General features: G+C 45.6%; 1 protein-coding gene across 1 annotated transcript in view; it reads right to left on the bottom strand.

The window, feature by feature from the left end:
• TMCO3 (transmembrane and coiled-coil domains 3) overlaps positions 1–22840 on the bottom strand; it is a 47631-nt gene that overhangs the window by 16974 nt on the left and 7817 nt on the right. Inside the window, 6 exon segments of the mRNA XM_058548545.1 lie at positions 5847–5964; positions 10693–10879; positions 16099–16191; positions 18489–18617; positions 20067–20258; positions 22252–22431. Coding sequence (XP_058404528.1) covers positions 5847–5964; positions 10693–10879; positions 16099–16191; positions 18489–18617; positions 20067–20258; positions 22252–22431 — 899 coding nt within the window.

Here is a 22840-nt window from a genome sequence, read left to right as displayed (position 1 = left end):
AACCTGTACTGGATTAATTTTTTTTTTTTAATTGGGACAATAAAGAAGTTTTTTAAAGCTTTCTGACTGAGACAACGTCTATAACTGACAGGAAAGTCTGGTGACATGAAGGTCACACGTGCTTTTCCAGGGCCTGCTTCCTGTTTGCTAGAGAGAGTCTGACTTTCACAAGTAATAATTTATTGTACTTAATAGAACTCAAATGATTTTCAGCTGAAGTTACAAGTCTTCCTCTTGCTGCCTACATTTCTGTTCAGTTACTTATCTTGAAAATCAGTAGCCAGAAGGAGCAAGAACTGACTCTGATTTTGAGTTGTGTGTGACTAATAGTGTTGCTTTTCTGATAGTTAAAAAAATTTTGATCAAAGGAAAACGACAACCCAAAGGACCTGTCGATAAGCTAAGTGTAACAGTTACGTAGTGCAGGGCCCGGGCCACATGCTTTACGGGATCTCCTGCACACCTCACACAGTCCACCAGGCAGGCACTATGTCCACACGGTCCCATTTTACAGGTGAGCAAACTGAAGACCCAGAGAGGTTCAGCGAGTCGCCAACCGCTTGAAGGCTGGGTGAACGGCAGAGCCCCCGGAGGCCGTGCCCCAGGGCCTGAGCCTTACTTAACCTCTGGAAATCTCAGCCCAAAAGCTATTTGTTCCTTCTACTTTCCCCGCCAGCAGAGCTCTCTGAGAGCAGAGAAGAGATCTTCATCATTCTGGATTGCTGAAACTTCATATAACATGTGGCAAGAGGTAAAATGCTAAAAAATACAAAACACTTCCACCCTCCCGTCTGCAAGGAAGCAGGTCTGTCACTCCACTTGGGCGGGCCTGCCAGGAAGATGGACGCACGCACCCACCCAGCCCTTACACCACAGCACCACAGGGGACTGCTTGTTTTTAAAAAACGATTAATAGGATCTAGAGACTCATAATATACAAAATGTCCAGGATACAACTGAAAATCACTCATCACACCAAGAATTGGGGAAAACCGCAGCTCGAGTGAGGAAAGAGAATCAACAGCCTCCAACATCAGGACGAATCATTGTTAGAATCCCCTGATGAAGATTTTAAGGCAGCCATAATAAAAATGATTCAACAGCAATTAAAAATTCTCTTGAAACAAATGAAAAAATAGAATATCTCAGGAAAGAAATAGAAGTTATGAAAAGAAGAACCAAATGGAAATTATACGACTAAACAACATAATAACCAAAATAAAAATCTCACTGGATAGGCTAAATAGCAGAGTGGAGATGACAGAGGACAGAATCAACGAACTTGAGGACAGATCGATAGAATTCACCCAGTCTGAACAAGAGAAAGAAAACAGACTGAAAAAAAGGAGAGTCTCAGAGACCGTGGGACAGTCCCAAAAGAGCAAACAGTTGTATCACTGGAGTCCCAGAAGGAGAGAGCAAGAGGGTCTGAAAACATATTTGAGGAAATAATGGTGAAATTCCTAAATTGGGCAAGGACATAAACCTACAGATTTAAGAAGCTGAGGGAACACTAAATAGGATAAACCCAAAGAGTGTTATGGATTGTACGTTTGTGTCCCCCCAAATTCATATGTGGAGGCCCCAATATGCTGGTATCAGGAGGTGAGGCTTTTGGGGTGACGAGGTTTAGATGAGGTCATGAGGGTGGAGCCCCCACGATGGGACTGGTGCCCTTCTAAGAAGAGACCAGAGGGCCTGTGTGCTCTCCCTCCCTCCATCTGAGGACGCAATGAGAAGACAACTGTCTGGAAGACGACTCCCACCAGGAACCAAATGACCGGCACCCCAATCTTGGACTTCCAGCCTCCAGAACAGTGAGAAATAAATGTCTGTCTAAACAACACCCAGTCTGTGGTGGTCTGTTATGGCCGCCTGAACTGACTAAGACACCAAGACCATCATAATTAAATTTCTGAAAAGTAAATAACAAAGAAAAAATTTTGAAAGCAGCAAGAGAGCAACCGCTCATCGTTTATGGAGAAGCACAAGTTTGAACAGCAGCCGAATTCTCGCTGAAGCCACCGCAGGCCAGAGAGAAGCGGCACAACATCTTCAAGTGTTGGAAGAGAAGGACTGTCAACGGCCACATCTACGTCCAGTGACAACGTCCTTCAGGAACAAAGGGCTGCAGGAGAACTAAGAGACTCTGTCACAGCAGCAGACTAACCGTGAAGGAATGACCAAAGAGAGTCCACAAGTAGGAAGGGAACTATAACAGAAGAAATCTTGAACCTGAGAAAGAAAATAAGAACATCAGAATGGGTAAAACTAGTAAATATAATAGATAACCCTTCCCATGAGTTTTAAAAATCTTATTTGATTATTGAAGCAAAGTTTATAAAACCATCTGATGTGGTGCTCAATACAAGTAGAGAGAATACAACAATTATATTTAAAAAGTGGGGAGAGGAAAGGGACCTAAATGGAAATTAGATTCAAAAATACTATAAATAAATCAAGATGGAATCCTTAAAAATATGCAGGTAGCCAACAGAGAAGTAAGAAAAATGAAAAAGAGGAAAAGAAACAGAGAAACAAAAAAACACAAATAACAAAATGAGAGACTTAGTCCTAACATATCAATATTTACCTTAAAAGTAAATGGTCTCAATACAGCAATCAAAAGACAGAGATTATTCATCACATCCAGTCCCTGTGAATCCACAACCCTTGGACCTGCCCCGGGGACCACTTACATCATGGAATTAGGACAAAGTGATGTTCCAAGCCATTGGCTGAACTGGAAGAAACAACTTTTACAGGCTGAAATTCCACCTTATAAGTAGAAAGTGAATGAAATAAAGGATCCTTCTAAGGATTAAAAAAAAAAGATTGGCTGAGTGGATTAAAAAACATCATGCAACAATATGTTGTCTACAAGAAACTCATTTCAAATACAACAGCATAAGTGGGTTGAAAGTGAAAATATGAAAAGATATGCCATTGCAGATTTAATTTAAAAAAAGCAAGGAGCCAGCTGAGTGGCGTAGCGGTTAAGTTCTCGCGCTCCACTTTGGCTGCCTGGGGTTTGCGGGTTTGGATCCCGGGTGTGGACCTACACACCGCTTATCAAGCCACGCTGTGGCAGCGTCCCCCATACAAAATAGAGGAAGATGGGCATAGATGTTAGCTCAGGGACAATCTTCCTCACCAAAAAGAAAAAAAAAAGCAAGAGTGCTATATATTAAATATCATATAAAATTAATTTGAGAGAAAGAAAAATTACTAGAAACAAAAAGAGTATTATGTAATGATAACTAATCCACCAGGAAGACAAAAAGATCCTAAATGTGTATGCACCAAACAAGAGTCCCAAAATACATAAAGCAAAGCTAACAGAGCTAAAAGGAGAAATAGACACATAGGCAATTATAACTGGGGACTACAATACCATCTCCCTCAACAATTGATAGAACTACAGCAAGAGTACAGAAAAACTGAACAACACAATGAATGAACAGAATCTAATAGACGTAAAATACTCCACTCAACAACAGCAGAATACATATTCTGTTTTCAAGTAACTTTGGAGCATTTACCAGATCATATCTGAGGCTGTAAGGCAACCTCAACAAATTTAAAAGAACTGAAATCATACAAAATATTTGTTCTTTGATCACAGTGGAATCAAACTAGAAATCAATAACAGACAGCAGGAAAATCTCCAAACACTTGGAAATTAAGCAACATACTTCTAAGCAATCCACAGGTCAAAGAGGAAGTATCAAAGGAAATTTTTAAAATTCATTGAACTGAATGAAAATAAAAATACAACATATCAAAATAAACGAGATGCAGCTAAGACAGCGCTGCAAGGAAAATTTATAGCACTAAATACTTACAGTAGAAAAGAAGAAAGGTTTCAAATCAATAATCTAAGTTCACACCACAAGAACCTAGAAAAAAAAGAGGAAAATAAACCCAAAGCAAACAGAAGGAAAGAAATAGTAAGGGTAGAAACCAATGACAGTGAAAACAGAAAAACAAAGAGATAAATCAATGAAACAAAGAGCTGGTTCTTTGAAAAGATTAATAAAATTGCCAAACCTCTAGAAAGATTGACAAAGAAAAAAAGAGAGAAGATGCAGTAAGTCACCAATCAGGAATGAAATGGGATATCACTGCAGATCCTACAGACATCAAAAGGATAATAAAGGAATACTACAAACAACTCCACACACAAAAATTTACAGTGAAATAGAATGGACCAATTCCTCGAAAAACCAAACTACCACAACTCAACAATATGTAGATAATTTGCATAGCCCTATAACTATTAAGCAAATTGAATTCATAATTTAAGAAAACTCCCAAAAAAGAAATCTCAAGACCCAGATGGGTTCACTGGAGAATTCTACCAAACATTTAAGGAAGAATTAACAGCAATTTTATACAATGTTTTCCAGAAAATAGAAGAGGGAGGAACACTTCCCAAATCATTTTATGAACGTACTATTACCCTAATACCAAAACCAGACAAAGAGAGTACAAAAATAGAAAACTATACACCAATATCCCTCATGAACATAGACACAAAAATCCTCAACAAAATATTAGCAAATTGGATGCAGCAATGTATAAAAAGAATTATATACCATGACCAAGTGGGATTTACTCTAGGTATGCAAGGCTGGTCAAAAATTAATTCAAAAATCAATCAACGTAATCTACCATGCAAATCAGCTAAAGAAGAAAAACTATACGATCAAATCGATACCTGCAGAAAAAGCATTGACAACATCCATTCATGATAAAAATTCTCAGTAAACTAGGAATAGAAGAGAACTTCCTCAACTTGATAAAGAATATCTACAAAAAACCCAGCTAACATCACACTTAGTGGTAGAAGAACGAACTCTTTCCTGCTCAGGTCAGGAAGAAGGCAAGGATGCCCACTCACCCCACCTTATTCAACAAAGTACTGGAAATCCTACCCAGTGCAATGAGGTGAGAGAAAGAAACAAAAGTCACACCGATTAGAAAGGAAGAAATAAAGTAAATGAGACAGATCTTAGCATTTCAAAGTGGTTCCAAAAAACATTTCGAAAAAGTCTTCTAATTTTTGGCGAATGGTATCATTACTGTAAGAGATGAAATAAATGTAGCCTCTGGAAATATTTAAACCACAATATTTATATGCATGTAGTAAATTTGCTTAAAACAAACTGAAGCTTATAGTCCTCACCCACAGGCAATTACCTTTAAATTTTATAGGACTCCCTATATTTTCCAAGTGTATTGATTTTCTGGCTGGTATTCTTATAATATATATTGTATATGCAATGCAACCTACAACTTTCTGGGTAAATTTATTTTTCCCATTTGGCTTCTCTCTCCATACGAACCTAGCAAGCGCAGTTTAGGTTTTGGTATTATTTTATTGGGAGAATGGAAAGAAGGATCAGAGGAAATGGAAACGATGATGACATCAACAAAGATAATCACCACAATGACTGTGCACGCACACGCACACACACATACACACACATACGCATGTGCACACGTGCGCACACACACATACACACACCATCACTATGCTCCAGGCATTGTTCTGAGCACTTTTACATCTTAACTCACTTAATCCTAACTACGCTATTAGGTGAGTACCGACATTACCCCCACTTTATAGATGACAAAACCGAGGAAGAGTGGGGTGAAGTACCTCCCCTGAGATCGACAGAACTAGAGCTTGATCCGAGCAGTGTTACTCCAGTCTGTGCTCTTACGCCCGAGTATACGAGCTCTGAACATCTCTTCGGAAAAAGGTATTAAACAGTATTTTTATAAAGAAATGATTCAACGCTAGAAAACAGACTGTGTAATAAGGTGACATAGACACGTGCCTGGAGTAGGTGCTGGCTCCGGCCTGGATGAGCGTCGGCATGGCGGCTATGAACAAGCCCAGCTGCACGTCCTGCATGACCAGCATCCCGAGCAGCACCGCGCTGTAGTCAATGTCACCTGTGCGAGGAAACAGTCATTCAAGACATGTGTTCACACTGTTTCAGTATCCCAAGTCAAACACAGTCCTTGCGCATATTTCCAAAATAATTCAAATAATTTTGGTACCTTAAATAAGAACACAGACTTTAAAATCTCTTTGAGAGCAAACACTGAAACATTTTAAGATTAAAAAACTTTTTGTAAAGAAAATCTCCAGAATATTTTACTTCCACTTGTTCCTTGTTACTCATATAATTACGGGGAAATGTCACTGTGAAAAGAGGGCATGGCAAACAATACCACAGGCCGGGTAGTCATCCCAATTTCACTGTGACCCCAAACACAGGAAGCAGCCTCAGCGCCAAGCTTCATTCTCCCCGAAGCTACTCAAGAGAGACCTGGCCCCTCCCTTTCTGGTCACGTCTGCTGGGCAGAGCCTGGCTCTGGGTCACTTTCCCTGCAGCCCACCATCACCACCACACTGAATGTCCCTTCCCTTTGAGACAAATGCAGATGTGGGAGAGAAATACTGGCTCCTTAGACGGACAGATCAGAGAAGCAGTAACAGGACTGGCTGAAGGGAACACACGAGTCCTCCGGAAAGAAGACAGGAAGTCAATGCATTTTTCGTGAATTTAACACTTTACACAGGCCTCCAAGTGTCTCCATTTTCAACCAACAGTTCTGGCTTTGGCTCTTTTAAAGGTGCTTCTAAACCCTAAATTGTCATATTCTCCCCTAAAATAAGCTTTTTTTGTCTTAAAAAAGGCTATTGGCAGTAACAGATATTTAAAGACCAATCTGATAGAATAATCTTATATAAAAGAAGCAGAATGACCAAACCAAACAAAATCAAAATCTCTCATTACCAACAAAAATCTCACTTTGATTAGAAGTCAGGTAATCCTTTTAGGAGGCTTGTTTTACTTACCGTACAAAGTTAAATTTTTGGTAAATAAAATATCTTGGCTTAGAATTTTAAAACATTCCAAATGGATAATCACATGAGGTTGTTGTTGTCAGAGCCTTGTGTCTTTGAGGGTTACATGATTTAACAGAGAGTGAAGAATAATTCCCTGACAACACACGTCAGGGAGAGGAGGTCTCCCCGACGACTGCTGGCCTCCACTGCCGGCCTCCTGCCTGACCCTGCTCGCTCTCCCATGGAGAAGAGGGGGCGGCATCCAGGCCTGGGGGGTGCTCCTCTTCCCACACGAGGTCATGGGGAGGAAGTCTCTTGCAGGCCTGAGTTCCCAGGGCAGGCCCCAGGCAGGCCTCTGCAAGTCCCTGCTGCACAGGGCCGGCAGCCACTCTTACCGTGGGCTGAGTTATCCGAAGCCCACCACTGCCACACCCTCCACACCACCTCTCCTCAATCCAGCCTCCTGACTCCGTTTATCGCTCCACGGGCTCTGAGCACAGGCATGGAAGAGCAGAGCTCTTCACTGGACCCCTTTGAGGGTTTGGGCCCCGATATCTGATGTACTGGCTGGAAACCTTGAGAAGCAGAAAGGAGACTCTGGGCAACACCACCACCAACGCTCCTCACACTGACCAGTGAGGAGCATCACCCTCAACGCCTCCCCTGCGCTGCACACCCGCATCTGCAAGAACACAGCCCTGCGGGGTTCAAACCCTGTCCAGTCACGAAGGGCGAAGGGCACCTGGTGGTCTTCCCTGCGTTCCCCCAGACCCGCAAGGGCCCGAGCCCTCGTGTCCGCCATCACTCGGGTTTCCTCTCCTCATTATCCCGAGGACGTTTTGCCTGTTTTCCAGTCGGGTTTCCTTTTGTCTGGATTTACTGAAGTTCTTGAGCAAATATTACTCCCTCGCACATTTTATCTATCTAGCAAATGTCTCCTCCCAGTCGGTGGCTTACAAAAAATACCTTTTCAATGAAAGTTACAAAGTTTAATGTGTTCAGACTCATCAGTATTTTCTCTTTTGGATCCCATGTGGTACGTTTTAGGAAGTTCTCCCTACCCCACGGTCGTAAGGTTTCTCCCGTATTTTCCTCTCAACGGCTCTAAAGTTTTGCTCTCCACGTTTAGGTGTTTCGTCCACGTAGAACAGACTCTGTGCACAGTTCAAGGTAGGCTCTAATTTTATTTCCACATGGATAACTAATTCTCACTCAATGAGCAGCCCACTTTCTCCCACTTCTCTGTAGCGCCCGGGCTGTCCAGTCTGCCCCCGGCCCCATCTCTGCGGGCAGCCCCACGCCGCCCGGAGTACTGTAACACCACAGACAGCCGGTCCGCTGTCTGGGGGAAGCACCTCACTTCACATTAATGCTGGCCATTCTTGGCATTTGTTCTCAAATAAACTTTAGGATTCGTTTGCCAAGTTTCATCAAAATCTCTGCCAGCCTTTTTATTGGGATAGCTGTGAGTTTATAAATTTGGGGAGAAATGACATCTTTTTGCATTGACTCTTTTCATCCATGAACATGGGCTCTCTCTTCAATAACATTTTGTAATTTTATCCTCAAAGGTCACACATCTTTTCAGAGATTTATTCCTAAGTACCTTGTATCTCTTGTGGCTAATATAAATCGAAGCTTTTTTTCCCCAAATTACATTTTCTAACTGTGCTGTTGGTATGTTACATTTTTAACATGCATGTTTAATTATAAATTTTCCTATCAAAGTCTAAATCCTTCAGTATGTCCACCCACCCCCCAAGCACCCCCTCAAACGACTCCTCTTATCTTCTTCCAGTCCAGAGTTTTAGCTCGGCCTTTAAAAAAAAAAATGCAAAGAACTCCTTTTCTAGCAGGCCATAGTTAATTCAATTTGCCGACTTTAGGAACTCTCTTTCCGTGCTCCCCTGTCACATTCCACGCTCTCCTTTAACTGACATTTCTCCTCTCTCCGCCCATCCCGCTCTGGCGCTCTGCCGTGGGACCAGACGGGTGCTCAGTGCTCGGAAGTCTGAAGGCTTCATTGTGTCCCCGCTCTTTAGTAATGGTTTGCCGGGCATGCGTGCCTTCTTTACCTCAGCACGTAGATGCCTCCGCTGCCGGGTACCGCCTAGTGCCGCCAGGAAGACGTGCGCTCTTCCTCTCTGGCTCACCCGTCTGCTCTGACAGGTGCGAGACTTTCCCTTTGTCCTGAGGCTCTGCTGGCATCCTGGGACACGTCTAGAGTGACTTGATTTTCCTTCTTCCTGCTCAGTTTTGGAGATGTAAGTTCAATCTAAGGGCTCACGTCTTCCTCCAATTCTGAAACATGACCAGCTGCTTTCCCCGCTCTCTTCTCCCAGGACTCCTGCCATACACACACCGAGCCTCTGACCTGCTCTCCACGTCTGTCAACTGTTCTTCTCATCTCTTCTGTCTGTACTGTGCTCTGTCTCTGCCTAATTTAATTATGTAAACACGATTCCTTCATCTGTGTGTGAGTGTTTCAAACATGCTCATTTTAAAGTCTTTATTATATTTTCCATAAATAAGGAGAATTCCTATTCCAATGGTGAATTTGTTAGCTGTCTTTGCTAGCCACCCACTTCTCACGAGCTGGAGTTCTGGTGTCTGGGTTGTTACATTAGGGGTTGTTTTCATTTTCCTACTTCATTACTGGTGCCGCTCACCTCCTTCTGTCACTTGGCCTTGTGAGGGGTGGTCTCAAGCACCAGGCCACGGGGACGCTGGGACCACACGGATCAGGGCAGTGCCAGCTAATCCAGTCCCCAGCAGGGAGGCTGCGCCCACGGCCCGCTGGCCTACAGCCTGGCAGAAGGCGCCAGACCCTTCACAGTCTTTTCAGCCTCCTCTCGGCAGTGGGAAGCCCCCAGCGTCAAGTGGGAGGGTGCTCTGTGAGGCCGCCCGTGCGCCCAGGAGCCCACCGGCCCACAGCCAGCCCCGCTCACTGCAAGGTCGGTTTTCTCAGAGAGGTCAGCCACACCACTCTGGCTTTCTCTTCCCGCATTTCCCCTTTCATCACCGCGTGCTGGTGCAGAGCGAGCATCAGTGTGAAGCGACTCTGACATTTTAACCCTGTTTTTTACTGACTTTTATGAAATAAGAGCAAAACAGTGCAAGTTACCACAATGAATAAACACGATGTAAAAAATGGCAATGCTGTCGAGGCTCAGCTGTGTACAAGACGGAGCCACCGAGTGACAGCTCGGAATGCCGACCAAGTCTGATTGCACTGACACAACAAGGACTCAGAGATGCTGACGTTTCACACATGTAGGTGAAACCAAAGCCCAAGTGTAAGAGGTGAAAATGCCTCTAAGTCCCAAAGCACCTCCTATATTTCATGGAAAAACAGCATCAGAAGGCTGTCAGCCCCAGCACGCGCCGGGATTGACGCAGCGAGACGGTGCAGTCACCTTCCTCTGGGTCACCTGCAGGTAGCAGAACACAGCCGACAGCGCTGTAGGCAAAAACCATGTTTCATTACCTTATGTAACCAGAATTCTGGGGGTGGGTAGGTCGAGGTCTGGTGCAGCAATTAATCTCTTAAACCCACCAATCCCATGGTACATTTTTCATTGTAGATTCGTATCTTTTATACGTGGTCCTCCAATTATCCTAAACTGATGAGCACATAAAGGCATTTTTCTTCCTCCAGGTGAGATCTGGAAAAGCTGAACTGACAGGGATGCCAGCTCCTGAGGGAAGGCAGCACAGCGCCCTGATTCAGGGGGCCCCGAGGAGGGAGACCAGGCCTGCGGATGCGTTCAAGTTACTCACACACGTAACCCTTGAGCACGTACTCACAACACGCCATCACCTACCTTCTTTCTCACCCCGGGCACTGCCCACGAGGAATCTGGACACTAAGGGTGTGCTCGACAAGGACAAGCAAGTAGAAATAAAGACACTCTGAGTGGGTCTGATCTGTAAAAGGTGTCCCCACAATAAGCCAAACGCGATCATTAACAGTGTCATGTAGCACGGTCCTTGTAAGGATATCTTCCACACCTGGAAGAGAACACAGCTGTTGACACGCATGTTAGTGACGGCCGGCACCTGCTGATGAGCGCCCTGCAGAGCACAGGCACTGCACTGACTGTCCAGCATGGGCAGGCCTGAGTCTCCCAGGAAGCAGCTCTGCAATGAACATGGCAGCCCGACACCCAAAGTCATCATCTCAACACACTCAAACCGGTGAACCCTTTCGTAAGGCTGCTGAGCGCCGGGTGCTGCTACACGGACTGAACACACACATGTCTCCATGTACGTGTCTGTGTGGTTATAATTTAATCCTCAGAACATGTCCTGGAGGTAGCTATCACTATCTCCCCTATTTCTAGAGGAAAACTCTGAAGCCCACCAAGGTTGGCGGGTGACATGTCTGGAGTCCCATGGAAGTCCGTGTCAGGACACAAACCCAGTGGCGTGCACGAGAACCAAATACTGACCAGGCTCCCGTGTGCACTTAGCACTGTGCCAGCCATGATGGAAAATGCAGAACTCAGGCTTGACCCAGGCCCTCCTGGGCTTTCCATCTAGTTGACGAGGCAGGACAACAGAAACTACCGTCTTCATGCAAATGTGAATATTCTATATTCACAAAAGAAATTAACCAGAAACTCATCCTAGCCCACCTGAAAGCGCTCGTTGGCTTTCCTTGCCTCACTGCACCCTCCCAGTGAAAGCCAGTCCCCTCACCCAGGCTTCTCCTGAGCTCGGAGCCCAGGAGGAGACGCCCAGTCAGTAGAGGCTCCGGGGCAGGGGCCATGGGGTCACAGGCAAACCTTGAAGGCCCCCAGGCTGCCCACACCCTCACCTCTGGGGGCTTGAGGGCGTGAGCGCCTCCCCCCTGCTCTGGTTCTTGGTAAAAAGCAGTACTTTCTGCAAAATCACCATATCCTCTTGGGGAGTCAGGGCAGCTAGGAGGGTCTTCCTCAGGCTGGTACTGATCTCACACTGCGGCCCAATGAGCACACCCCCCCCCCCAGCCCCCCACAGCCCGACAGGAATGGGCTGCCAGCCTGCTCGTCCACCAAGGGAGCGTCTAACTTCAGGAAACGAATTTCAGGAGCCTCCAACCCTGCAAGATCCCCGTCACATAGCAGGAGACGGACACAAGCAACCGGACAGAGCACTCGGCCCTCAGTACAGAGCCGAATCTGTCCTCTGCCGTGTGACTCCGGCCAACCCAGGCCCCTCTCCCCTGCTAGGAGGGCAGAGGTTAGCCCCAGAAGCTGCTTCTCAAAAGTTCACGCCATGTTCTCTCCTTCCTGTATTTGGCAGTGACGATGGTTATCACAAAGCTAACGTCTTCCTAACAATCCTTCCTCTCCTGTGTGCGGCAGCCGAGGAGCGGTGAAGTGCCGGACAGATGCACACAGGCAGCCGCAGCTCAAGGAGGCCGGGCATGTGGTTTCAGAGGTCATGGGTTGTAGGTAGCCCCTCCTAAGCAGCGTCAGCCCTCAGGGTATCCAGCCTGCAGGGGACACCTGAGTCCAGGCCTGACCCTGACCCCGACCGGCCATGCACCTTGGGTAGGCACCAAACTCTCCACTCTAGTTTCCACATCTGTGAGGAGGTGACACTAAGTGACTTCTGAGCTCATTACCAGAGCAAACCTTCAACCTCACTGTCGACTGTCTTGCCACACCTCAGTCAGGACAGGAATCCATTTAGCCGGAGAAGCAGGTGTGGAGGGGACGGCAGTGGGAAATGACTCCAGAAAAGACCTCGGGGGAGCGTCTGTTAGGGACCAAGGACGGAACACCTGTACCACCTGCACTCACGGAAACTCACAGAAATGCAGGCCCTCGGGCCACATCCCATGGCAGAGTCCACGGAGCGCTGAGGGGACGCCCAGCTGAGGCCCTGCTCCCTGCCTCTGGACACAGCCGCACACACCCTCTCCAGTTCATCTTCCTCTTTCTTTTCCTGGACTTCTGTCCACAACTCCCACACATCCTTCTGAAATCCCAAAATATAAGTCCCACAAGGGCAGGGACCGTGTTGACTGCCTTACACTCAGCAGCCACCAGAGCATCTGGAACATTCTACTAACATGTGTCTGTTGAGAGGAGGAATAAGGAACAAAAGAGAAGAAAACACAACTCCTGCCTCCTTGTTTTACAACCTCTTTAGAGACAGAAGCTGCTCTTATGACAGGAAACTGAGAGGACAGTGTCAACAAAGCCAGAAGAGCCGACTGAGGCGGCTGATGGTGGTTTATGGACGGACGACTCTGTGTCCTCGCCGGCAGGACAGAGACCACGACTGCCTCAGCATCAAGGAGTGAGAAGCAGCTTCCAGACTTCAGTGTTTTTGAATAGTTTCTGATCAGACTCTAGGAGATCTCACAGATACCTGAGAGGGGCCGTGGCAACTATTAATATTTCAAAAGCCCTATTAAATGATTTTCCACCATGACAGGGACACACGGCTACCCCACACGGCCAGAGTCCCACCGACCAGAACAGTGACACTGGTCACTGCAGGTTGCTCTAGGGCTGTGCCAGTTATTTACACCTGAGAAATGAAAAAAGAACAACAAACGCGTAACTTGATGTAGTTATTAGGGAGATACACAGCTCGCGCAATCCAAGCTACGAGCTGAAAAGGGACTGAATGCACTCCTGGTGCAGTTCAGGCCTCAGGGCCACCCAGGGGCCAGCCAAGGCTCCCAGCACTCCGGGACAGGGAAGTCAGCATCCCGCTGACCGCAGACAAGCCGTGAGGAACACTGCCCAAGTCACCAAACAGGTGCTGATGCCCCAGCCAAGCCCCCTGCCGCCTGTCAGCCCGCATCACGCCTCCTCACGCCCTCACAGGTGGGACACAGCCCGCCCTCCCAGCCCTCAGGCTGCATCGCCAAGTGTGAACTGGAACGACTGAGGGCGCTAACCCCAGACGCGTCCTTCAGTGCCCTCGACCCATGAAGGGAGCAGCTTGTACACTGCTGATGGTACATCAACACCACGCTGTAGAACGTTATTTTCCTATTTAACTGACTACCAGAGTGGAGAAAAATATAAATTATGAATATTTAGGGCCAAAAGAAACTTTAATCTTCCAAACCCCTCGCTGGACAGATGAGGACACTGATGTCCAGGATGTGAGGCACATTGTGGGGATGGCGCTGCGAGGCCATGGAGAACCAGAACTCGGCCCCTCTCGGCTCTACACCACAAGGTAACCATTGCTGTTCGCCGTGAACTTCTCTCAACCAAACCCACGGGGAGCCCAGAGGACCGGGCTGTGCTATAGGGCGGAGGCCCTACACTCTCACAGAGCCGTCCCAGGGTGACTTCCTGCTCTCGGCTCCTCTGGAGATGTTGGAGGTCCTCACCATCCAAGCCCGTTTTCCTCCGTCCCACCCACAACACACAGCTTACCCAGATTAACAGGAAGAATGCAGCCACTTTTCTTTAGGACCCAGGAACACGGCCAATTTCTTTAAACTTTGGATTCAGAAATTAATATATGGAGGTTATCATGCCAGAAGCATGTAATGTGATACAAAAGTACCTTAAGAAAGCACTGTAGTAATTCAGAATGCTCTATTAGGAGGCTATCTTGAGAAGTATTTAGAGAAAGTGAGAGTAACCAGTAGATGGACAGATGGAGCTTTTAACAGAAAAACAGGAGGTCAAAGAATAACAGGATGCTCAACAGACAGGTGGGATAAGAGGTCATCGACACCAGAGCAGCTCCTCCTCGGGAGCAAACACAGACTTTAAATGAAAAGTTTATTCCTCCTTATTATCAAAAATTATATGTTGGTTATTATAGAAATGGGGGAAATATGGAAAAGGAGAAAAGAAGCCGTCCACGGTTATTTGGTGCATTATTTTTTCCCTGTGCACGTAGGCTTCTCTTAGACTGCCCTAGTCATGCTATGTGCTCATTTTTTCCTTTTTAAGTTGAACATTTTAACATATTTTTCTTTGTTATACATTCTTGCAATATTTTTAATCGCTACCTAATACTCCAGCAAGGAGCTAAGTCATAGCTTAACCATTAGATAGGTTGCTCCCAATCTTTTATAAAAATGCTACAATGAGGAGCTGAATACCTTTTGTGGGTTAATTTTTTTTAAAAACTATATTTGATTCTTTCCTTTGGATAGAGACCCAGGAGTGCAACTGCTGGGTGAAAGGCTATGAGCATGTTAAGGCTCCACATCACACCAAGAGGCTGCTTTCCAACAAGGGCGTGCCAGCTGTAACTTCCGTCACCCCATTCAGGAGGCCTATTCTATTACCCTCACAGTCGTAAAAACCCTCTGCTAACTTGATACCCGTATTCCAGTTAATACTGGTCAGAAACATGGTACCTGGTTCTAATTTACTTTTTTTTGTAACCAGTAGTGTTCTTTTTACTCCTTACTCTCCCACCAGCTTTTGAATCAGCTATTTTCTTCTTCTGTGATGTTTCTGTTCAAAAACAAAATAGCTTTTACCTAGTTCACTTCCAGTGTCACTGTTTCCACTCTGGAACACTCCAGCACCCAGAGTCACACTCTCTAGAAGCAAACACGTTCAGAAGACACTGCTGCCTCCAATACTAAAACTTTATTCACACACGTGGTCCTAACCACCACTAACCTTACAGATGTTTTCTTTTTTTTTTTAAAGGTTTTATTTATTTATTTTTTCCCCCAAAGCCTCAGTAGATAGTTGTATGTCATAGCTGCACATCCCTTCAGTTCCTGTATGTGGGACTCGGCCTCGGGATGGACGGAGAAGCGGTGCCTCGGTGCGCGCCCGGGATCCGAACCCCGGCCACCAGCATCGGAGCGCGCACACTTAACCACCAAGCCACGGGGCCGGCCCACAGATGTTTTCTTTTCACAGTGATAGAAAATAAAATGAAAGTCTGCCACTTACTCAGGAACTAGAACTAGGAATTTTTTTTAGGGTAACACACTAAACAGTCACTCCCTATGATGTTTCAGCCTCCAGTTTTGGACCTTCTTGGAGGGACCCATACATCAAAGTTCAAACATTACTTCTTAGACCTGTTTTGGAATTAGCCACATGAAAGCTAATTCCATTTATTCATTGAATTTTCACTTTTTCTAACATTATCTTTCAGAATTTATGTTTCAAAAATAATATCAAACTAAAATATTTAATTTTATAGCCAAGTCATGAACAAATGTTAAAAGTAAATAAACCAAAACCATATTATATTAAATTGGGGGCAATAACATGGATCAATAAGGTTCTTACCTTTCTCAGCTTTTCTGGGGAAAATTCTAAGCCAACGAGAAAAAGGGTAAAGAACACACCAAATTCTCCTAATGTCTCCACTTGTACAATAGACTGAAAAACAAGGACATTTTAAAACCATGTAATTTAATAGTTGACACGTCAAGTGTACTTCACAGAACAATCCTGTACTAACACACTCAGTGGGACTATCCACAAAAAACCACAGTAGTATTTTTTTAAAAAACTAATTCTTTGAATTTCCTCTATATCTGAGATAATTTAAACTTCCTGCTTGTAGTGTGTTTTTTTTTCCTTGACCAGCTGGAGGAATATTTTTATTTTATTTCCTAAGAACTAGCTCATGAACTCACCTGTTTTCAAGTTCATTAACTGCCTCTGGCATCTCCATTAGCTCCTTTCTTCAGCTTTCCTCGGGGGATCCAGAGGCGTAAACCTAACGTTAGTGCTCAGCTAACTCAGTGTTGTACTCTCCTCTGGGTTTGAGCACGCCCAAGCAGGTGGATTTTCTCCTGAGTACCACATCTGGCCACATCCCACAGGCTTCGATAGACAGTATTCTCGTGTTCTGTATTAGTTTTGGTTGTTTTTAATGTGCGCTCACTACAGTGGAGAATGTCGTCTGCCCTGTTCTGTCACTTACACTGGAGGCCCTCGCACACCCGTGCACTATCCCCTCCATACGCTCACGCAGTCTGTCAGCTCTCCCATGAACCCTGCCCTCTTTGTGGCCCCTTTCCTCCTTTACTTTCAACCTTTCTTAGTCACTTGATTGTTATTGACTCTCATTTATTTACCTCTTCTCCTGACACCATCTGCACACCTATCTCTCTTCATGGGGAAGTTCACTCCACTTATATTCATTGCTGTAACACGTTTGCTCTTACTTCCTTCACTTTATGTCTTCTGGGTTTTATGCATCTTTACCACTACTTTTCTTTTTTCTTTTATTTTTCTTCCGTTGTTAAAATCAGGCTATAACTTATGACTTCCAAGTAACATACTTAATTAAATCTGTACGTCTCAACCAGATAAATGAAAGCCTATCAACTTCCTACTAGGAAAAGATAAACATTTCGGTACAATTACACTTCCTCCATTAACCACCTCCCACTTTGGCTAGTACGCTCTTGGATTTTTATCTTGGTCTACTGTGATTACATTAAGTTCCCATGGTATAGATGATTTATTAAGAATTTTAATATTTATAGTATCAAGTTGTATCTATTTGCTAGTTATTTAGCCTTAATTCTTTGCTAATGAGCTATCTTTGCTGTTAAGGAAAAGCAAAATACATTTGGTTTTGCTCTGTTTGCAAACACTCTAGAAAGGGAGGGAGGGGACAAGGGCAAGAAGAGATTTTTCACCTACAGCTTTTCATATCGTTCTCAATCATGTGAAAATTACCTATTCAAAAAATTAAATTAAAACCACTCTCCCCAGAGGCCACCCTGCCAAGCTGAGCCCAGTCCGGGCGGCACCTCCCAGGCTGGTCAGTTGTGCTACCACTCACCGAGGCTCAGGGCTTCCAGCACAACCTTACCCTACCCGGCCAATCTGACCTCTGTTCACAGTAGTTTGGTGTGATGATTTCTTCACACCCCCTTCTGCTGTCGTCCCGTTGGGGAATCACAGAGGTCCTGTGACCGGGCAAGGCGCGTCAATCAGGAGCAAGGGAGCACGGCCGAGAATGGAGCGTCCCTCACCTTCCTCCTGTTCCCCCAACTGGGAAGCAGCAGGGAGGTTTCAAGGATTCTGTCGCTTATGTTCCACCACCCTGTATTGTTCCTTCTGTGTGGGCCTCAAGACACCTGTTCTTGGCATTCACTTTTCACTCCATCCAAATTGTGTGTACACAGATGACAAACTGTGAAGCCCACAAGAGCCTGGGACTCCTCCCTCACCGTGAGGTGCTGTCTACAAGGACGGCGCTCGTGTTGACCTGTCCAGCAAGGGCTCCAGCAAAGCAGCTGCAGGGATCCCCGTTCTGGGTTCTCACAACGCTCTGCATCGAGACCGGATCATTCCTCACTGCTGTAGCAGCTTTTCAATGCATTAGGAATTTTTTTTAAATATATTTAACTCAGCATTTTTAGTTGCTCTCAGTGTCTGAATAATCTAGTCCATAATACTGGAAATAGAGTCTTTAAAACCAATATAATTTAAAGACATACACAGGGCTACTTTCTCTAGTCACGTCGCCTATTCTTGAAGGAACAAAATGACTTTCTCACGGTTTAGAGATTTCTTATGAAACTTTAAAGGGCCTCTTCTTTAATACAGTTTATAAGAAACTGCTGTCTTCATTAATCCGAAACTTTTTAGTCTTCATGAATGTTTCTTTTGTATTCTGTTAAACAGATACTGAACCAGTTAAATTTTGTTCTTACCTTAATACTATTTAGTCCTGAAGGTCCCAGAAGTACACCACAAATAATATAACCAAACATTGTAGGCAATCCAATTGTCGTGCATAGCCAGCCACAAGGTAAAGACAACATTCCTATGGTAACAATGTCCTAATGTAAGAATAAACAATAAGAAACGCACAAATTTAACATAATAGTTGGCAAGGAAAGGGTTGGTTGACAGAGAAAGCAGAAGGGGACAGTGTCCTGACTTCGCTGCATGGGAACGAATGGCTGAAGATGAAACAGAGGGGCTTTTAATCCCAGTGTACCCAGAGCAGCTGGAAACAGCCAGAATGTGTTCTGGGAGTGGATGAGGTTAGCCTCCGAGGGTTACAGCAAAATCTGTCTGTTCCACATAAGCCCTGGAGGAGCACTCTAAGGACTCTGAGCACGCGGAACCCACTCAGTCTTCTTGTCTGAAGCTGCAGAGCTGGTATCCTGGCATAACGCACGTGCCTTCACCACTGGTTTCTCCACCACACAAAGTCAGCATAACCATCGCAGTAACAACTGATTCAGGCAAGAATCGTCAATGGGTGTGAAACCACTGGCGAAAGTTGGATGAGGAACAGGATACTCGTACATCTCAAACATTTCCCCAGAAATTACCTATTAATTTCAAAGGGGAAGAAAGAGTGACTTCACCGTGGAGACCCCGCCCCCGCACGGAGAGACTGATGGCGTCACTCTGCAGACTTGGCCCCTCCCGGTTCCATGCTCGGCACAGCCAGGGAAGGCAGCATCTGCAGACTTATCCTATTGATTCACGTCTATCAGTACAGCAGTCAGCCCCTTGACATAGCCCCTGGGGATCATCCTTGTTCCCCACTGTCTCTAAGACCAGGTGTCTTGCCCAGGTTTCTTCTCCTGTACAAATTCCAGCGTCAAGGAGTTTGTTAGAGACCTGACAATTGACCTTGGTGCCGTCAGCCTTCCCTGAGCAGGCCGCACCCGGTCACTCCTGTATCTACTCATTTCCATAAATCCAAGCAGTGATCTCAAACCGTTCACGCCAGCAATCTCACGTCTGTAAATAACCGCATGTCCTCTCACCAGGCTGGGTCCTCCGAGGGCGACATCTGCATCCGACGCCGTCTGGAGTGCCAGGCATGGCTGGAGGAGATGGTTCTCACCCTGCATCCAGCATCTAAACAAAGCCTGTGCGATACCTGAGCCAAAACTGCTCTGCTGCTAATAAGGTTGTGTTAGTGAAGACAGTTTCTAGACAGCTGAAGCTTTAATCCCATCGTAGTAACTCCTAACTTCAAAAAGTCTTCCAAATTCTCAAAAGCAAAATTAGTGTTCATTTTAAATATTAAAGTGCCTTATTCTTTTCGGGAAAAAAATCAAAAATTAAAAGAAAATGTTTAAAATCACAGAAAATGTAGGGGATTGCAGTAGAATCTTTTAGGAGGAAGGCCGTGCACCCTAACACAACGTTCAGAAAATAAAGCTCTGTCTCCCTGGACACGCTCCCCAGGAAGCGGGGGAGCCGGTGGGAGTCCAGCCCAGCACACAACGCTGAGAGCAAAGCCAGCAGACAGACAGACAGACTACCTTTATGAAGTGGTGATCTGCACGCGGGATGGTCGCGTCCCTGGGCTTGGTCAAAATATACCGGTTGTTCTGGGAGTCGATCAGCATGCTGAGACCTAAATCATCCTCCACCTCCCGTTTCGTGAGATTTTGCTTAGAATTGGCCTCTTCTTCCTCCACCCTCAGAACTGCCTCAAAATTGACCCCTTTGACCTATAAGAATAACCAATATTATGTGATTAAAACCAACTAAATGTCTTCAAGTTCAAGTTTTAGAGAGTAACTTATATACAGAAGAATGATTTAGTTTTCTATCAAGTGCGATGAAAGATCAATAAATGTTCACTAACATGAATTCGGAAAATTTTTTCAATTAAAAAAGTGATTTAGGGGCTGGCTCGTGGCCCAGTGGTTAAAGTTCTGCACACTCTACTTCAGCGGCCTGGGTTCACGTGTTTGGATCCCTGGTGCGGACCTACTCCACTCATCAGCGATGCTGTGGTGGCATCCCACATACAAAATGGAGGAAGACTGGCACAGATGTTCGCTCAGGGCTAATATTCCTCAAGCAAATAAAAAAAAGAGGAATACTGCCAACAGATGTTAGCTCAGGGTGAATCTTCCTCAGCAAAAAAAAAAAAAAAAAAAGTGATTTAAGGATGGAAGTGTTTAGGATTCCTATGACTTCCAAATACCTACTTTACCTGATTCGGGGTGTGACATTGTGATTTGTAACAAGAAATATGTATTTGGTCTTCATCTCCTTTCCCGCCTCACAGCTCTCAAAACCCGTGTAATTTCCTAAGTAATAAGAGTGATGGGAACATGTTTTGTTCTATTTGGTCTTTTGCCCTGGGTTCCCGAAACAGCTCTGGAGCGACAGAGGTGAAGGCATCCTCTCGCTGCGCATAACGAGCCCCCTGCAGCCTCCTGTGAGTTTACGGTAGGAGGCGACTTTTGGAAAGCTCCTAGAGAGCCTCGGATGGGGCTGGTCCCCGGAGGAACCAGCCACCTGGTGAGACGGCTGAACTTCAGCCCCACTCTGACCACCGGGACGGGTCAAGAGGTCGAGGTAGTCACAAGCCTACAGAACGAAGCCTTCATAAAAACCCTTCTAATACGGGGGTCAGAGAGCTTCCGGGCTGGGGAACACGTGGAGGTGCTTAGCAGGAGGGTAGCACCCAGAGAGGGCAGGGAAGCTCCACACCCCTCCCCACACCTGGCCCTGTGCACCTCTTCCCTCTGGCTGCTCCTGAGCTGTATCCTTTGTAATAAACTGGTGATCTAGTAAATAAACTGTTTTTCCGAGTTCTGTGAGCCGCTCTAGCAAATTATGGAGCTCGAGGAGGGGGTCCGGGGACCCTCCAAGGCTGGGCTTGGCATCTGAAATGGAGGGGCAGTCTGGGACTGAGCCCTTGTCTGTGGGGTCTGCGCTAACCTAGCAGGTGGTGTCAGAACTGAAGTGACCTGCAGACTCCCCACTGGTGCTGCAGAGAAGTGGAGAACTGCGTGGTGCGGAAACCCTGACGACCCGGAGGACAGATGCGTTCAGTGAGCACTGGAGAAAGGGAACGAGGGTTTTACTTTCAGGGGCGTATTCTTTGGAAAATCCACAGCCCTTAAAACACTTATGCGCCCCCTCACCCCATCGTCAGTGAGTTCTAACAACACCCCTCCCTTTCACTCTATTTTCATTCTCCCTTCTTCTCTAACCCTGTTCTGATTTGTGTGTAGTATCCAACGCTTTCTGAGTCCATTCCAAGACTCTCAGTCAGTTTTCAGAATTCATCTCATTTTTTCCAAAGACTCCTGGGCACATTATGACAAATGAGCAGTCTGAACTCTTGCTTCAGGCACGAAGACCATTCCCTCCAAGAGTTTACTACTCCCCTGGCAGTCGGCACTGGAACCTGAGTGTCCAGGGGTCCAGGGAGCCTTCTGGAGACCAGAGTCCCAGACCACCGAGGGCAAACCTGGGAAACAGACGAGCCGCTGACGGGGCTGGCAAGAACACGAAGAGCAAGGAAAGAACAACCCGCGCGCCTCTGCAAGACCAAAGCGGATTACTACCCGGGACGCGGGACGTCTCAGGCTCGTCTGCACTCCCACCTACACTAACAACATACCAGCCAATACTCTCAACAGCAGGACCTTTCGGTAAGAAGCTCGGCAGGTGAAGAGGAGCCTGCTCTGGAATGCTACTTACTGATTTATTGTCATCAAAAGCGTGTTCTTCTATTTCCTCTTCTAAACGATCTGCTGCCTTTCTTACATCTTCAAGAATTTCATCAAGCATGGACAAACTTCTGTTTCGATGTTGCATGTTTTTGAGGGCTTCCACTTGATGCTTTTCTGCTGCCAGAAGTTCCACATATTCTGTCTCCTCCTGTTCATTTGTAAGAAATGAAGAGTGGTGTTTATTAGGAAATAAACCAGGATATGACTTCCATTCAGGCACCTGGCCTGACCACACCAACCAACACACTCTTTCTGTCAAATACTCCTGTTCGTAAATGCACAGTTCTACCTCTGGTCAGCTAGGGACGGTCAAGTGTCCTAGATTACTCAGACATAACCAAGCTTAGGAAAGTGTTTAGGGAAAGCTATTTATACAGACACATCCACAAATGTAATATACCACTGGAAATAAACTCCGAAGGTCATCTATTCATACAAAAATCACTTGCTGCATACTGATGATGTTCCAGGCACCATGCCCACTATGTATGGATGTACAGTTGTCCTTTCAAACAGCTGTGATACTTGATTATTTAGCTATAAATTTCTAAGCAGGA

This window comes from Diceros bicornis, chromosome 9 (assembly GCF_020826845.1).
Source record: "Diceros bicornis minor isolate mBicDic1 chromosome 9, mDicBic1.mat.cur, whole genome shotgun sequence".
In the NCBI taxonomy this organism is placed as follows: Eukaryota; Metazoa; Chordata; class Mammalia; order Perissodactyla; family Rhinocerotidae; genus Diceros; species Diceros bicornis.
Note: the sequence above shows the minus strand (reverse complement) of the source record. Positions and strands in the feature narration are given on the sequence as shown.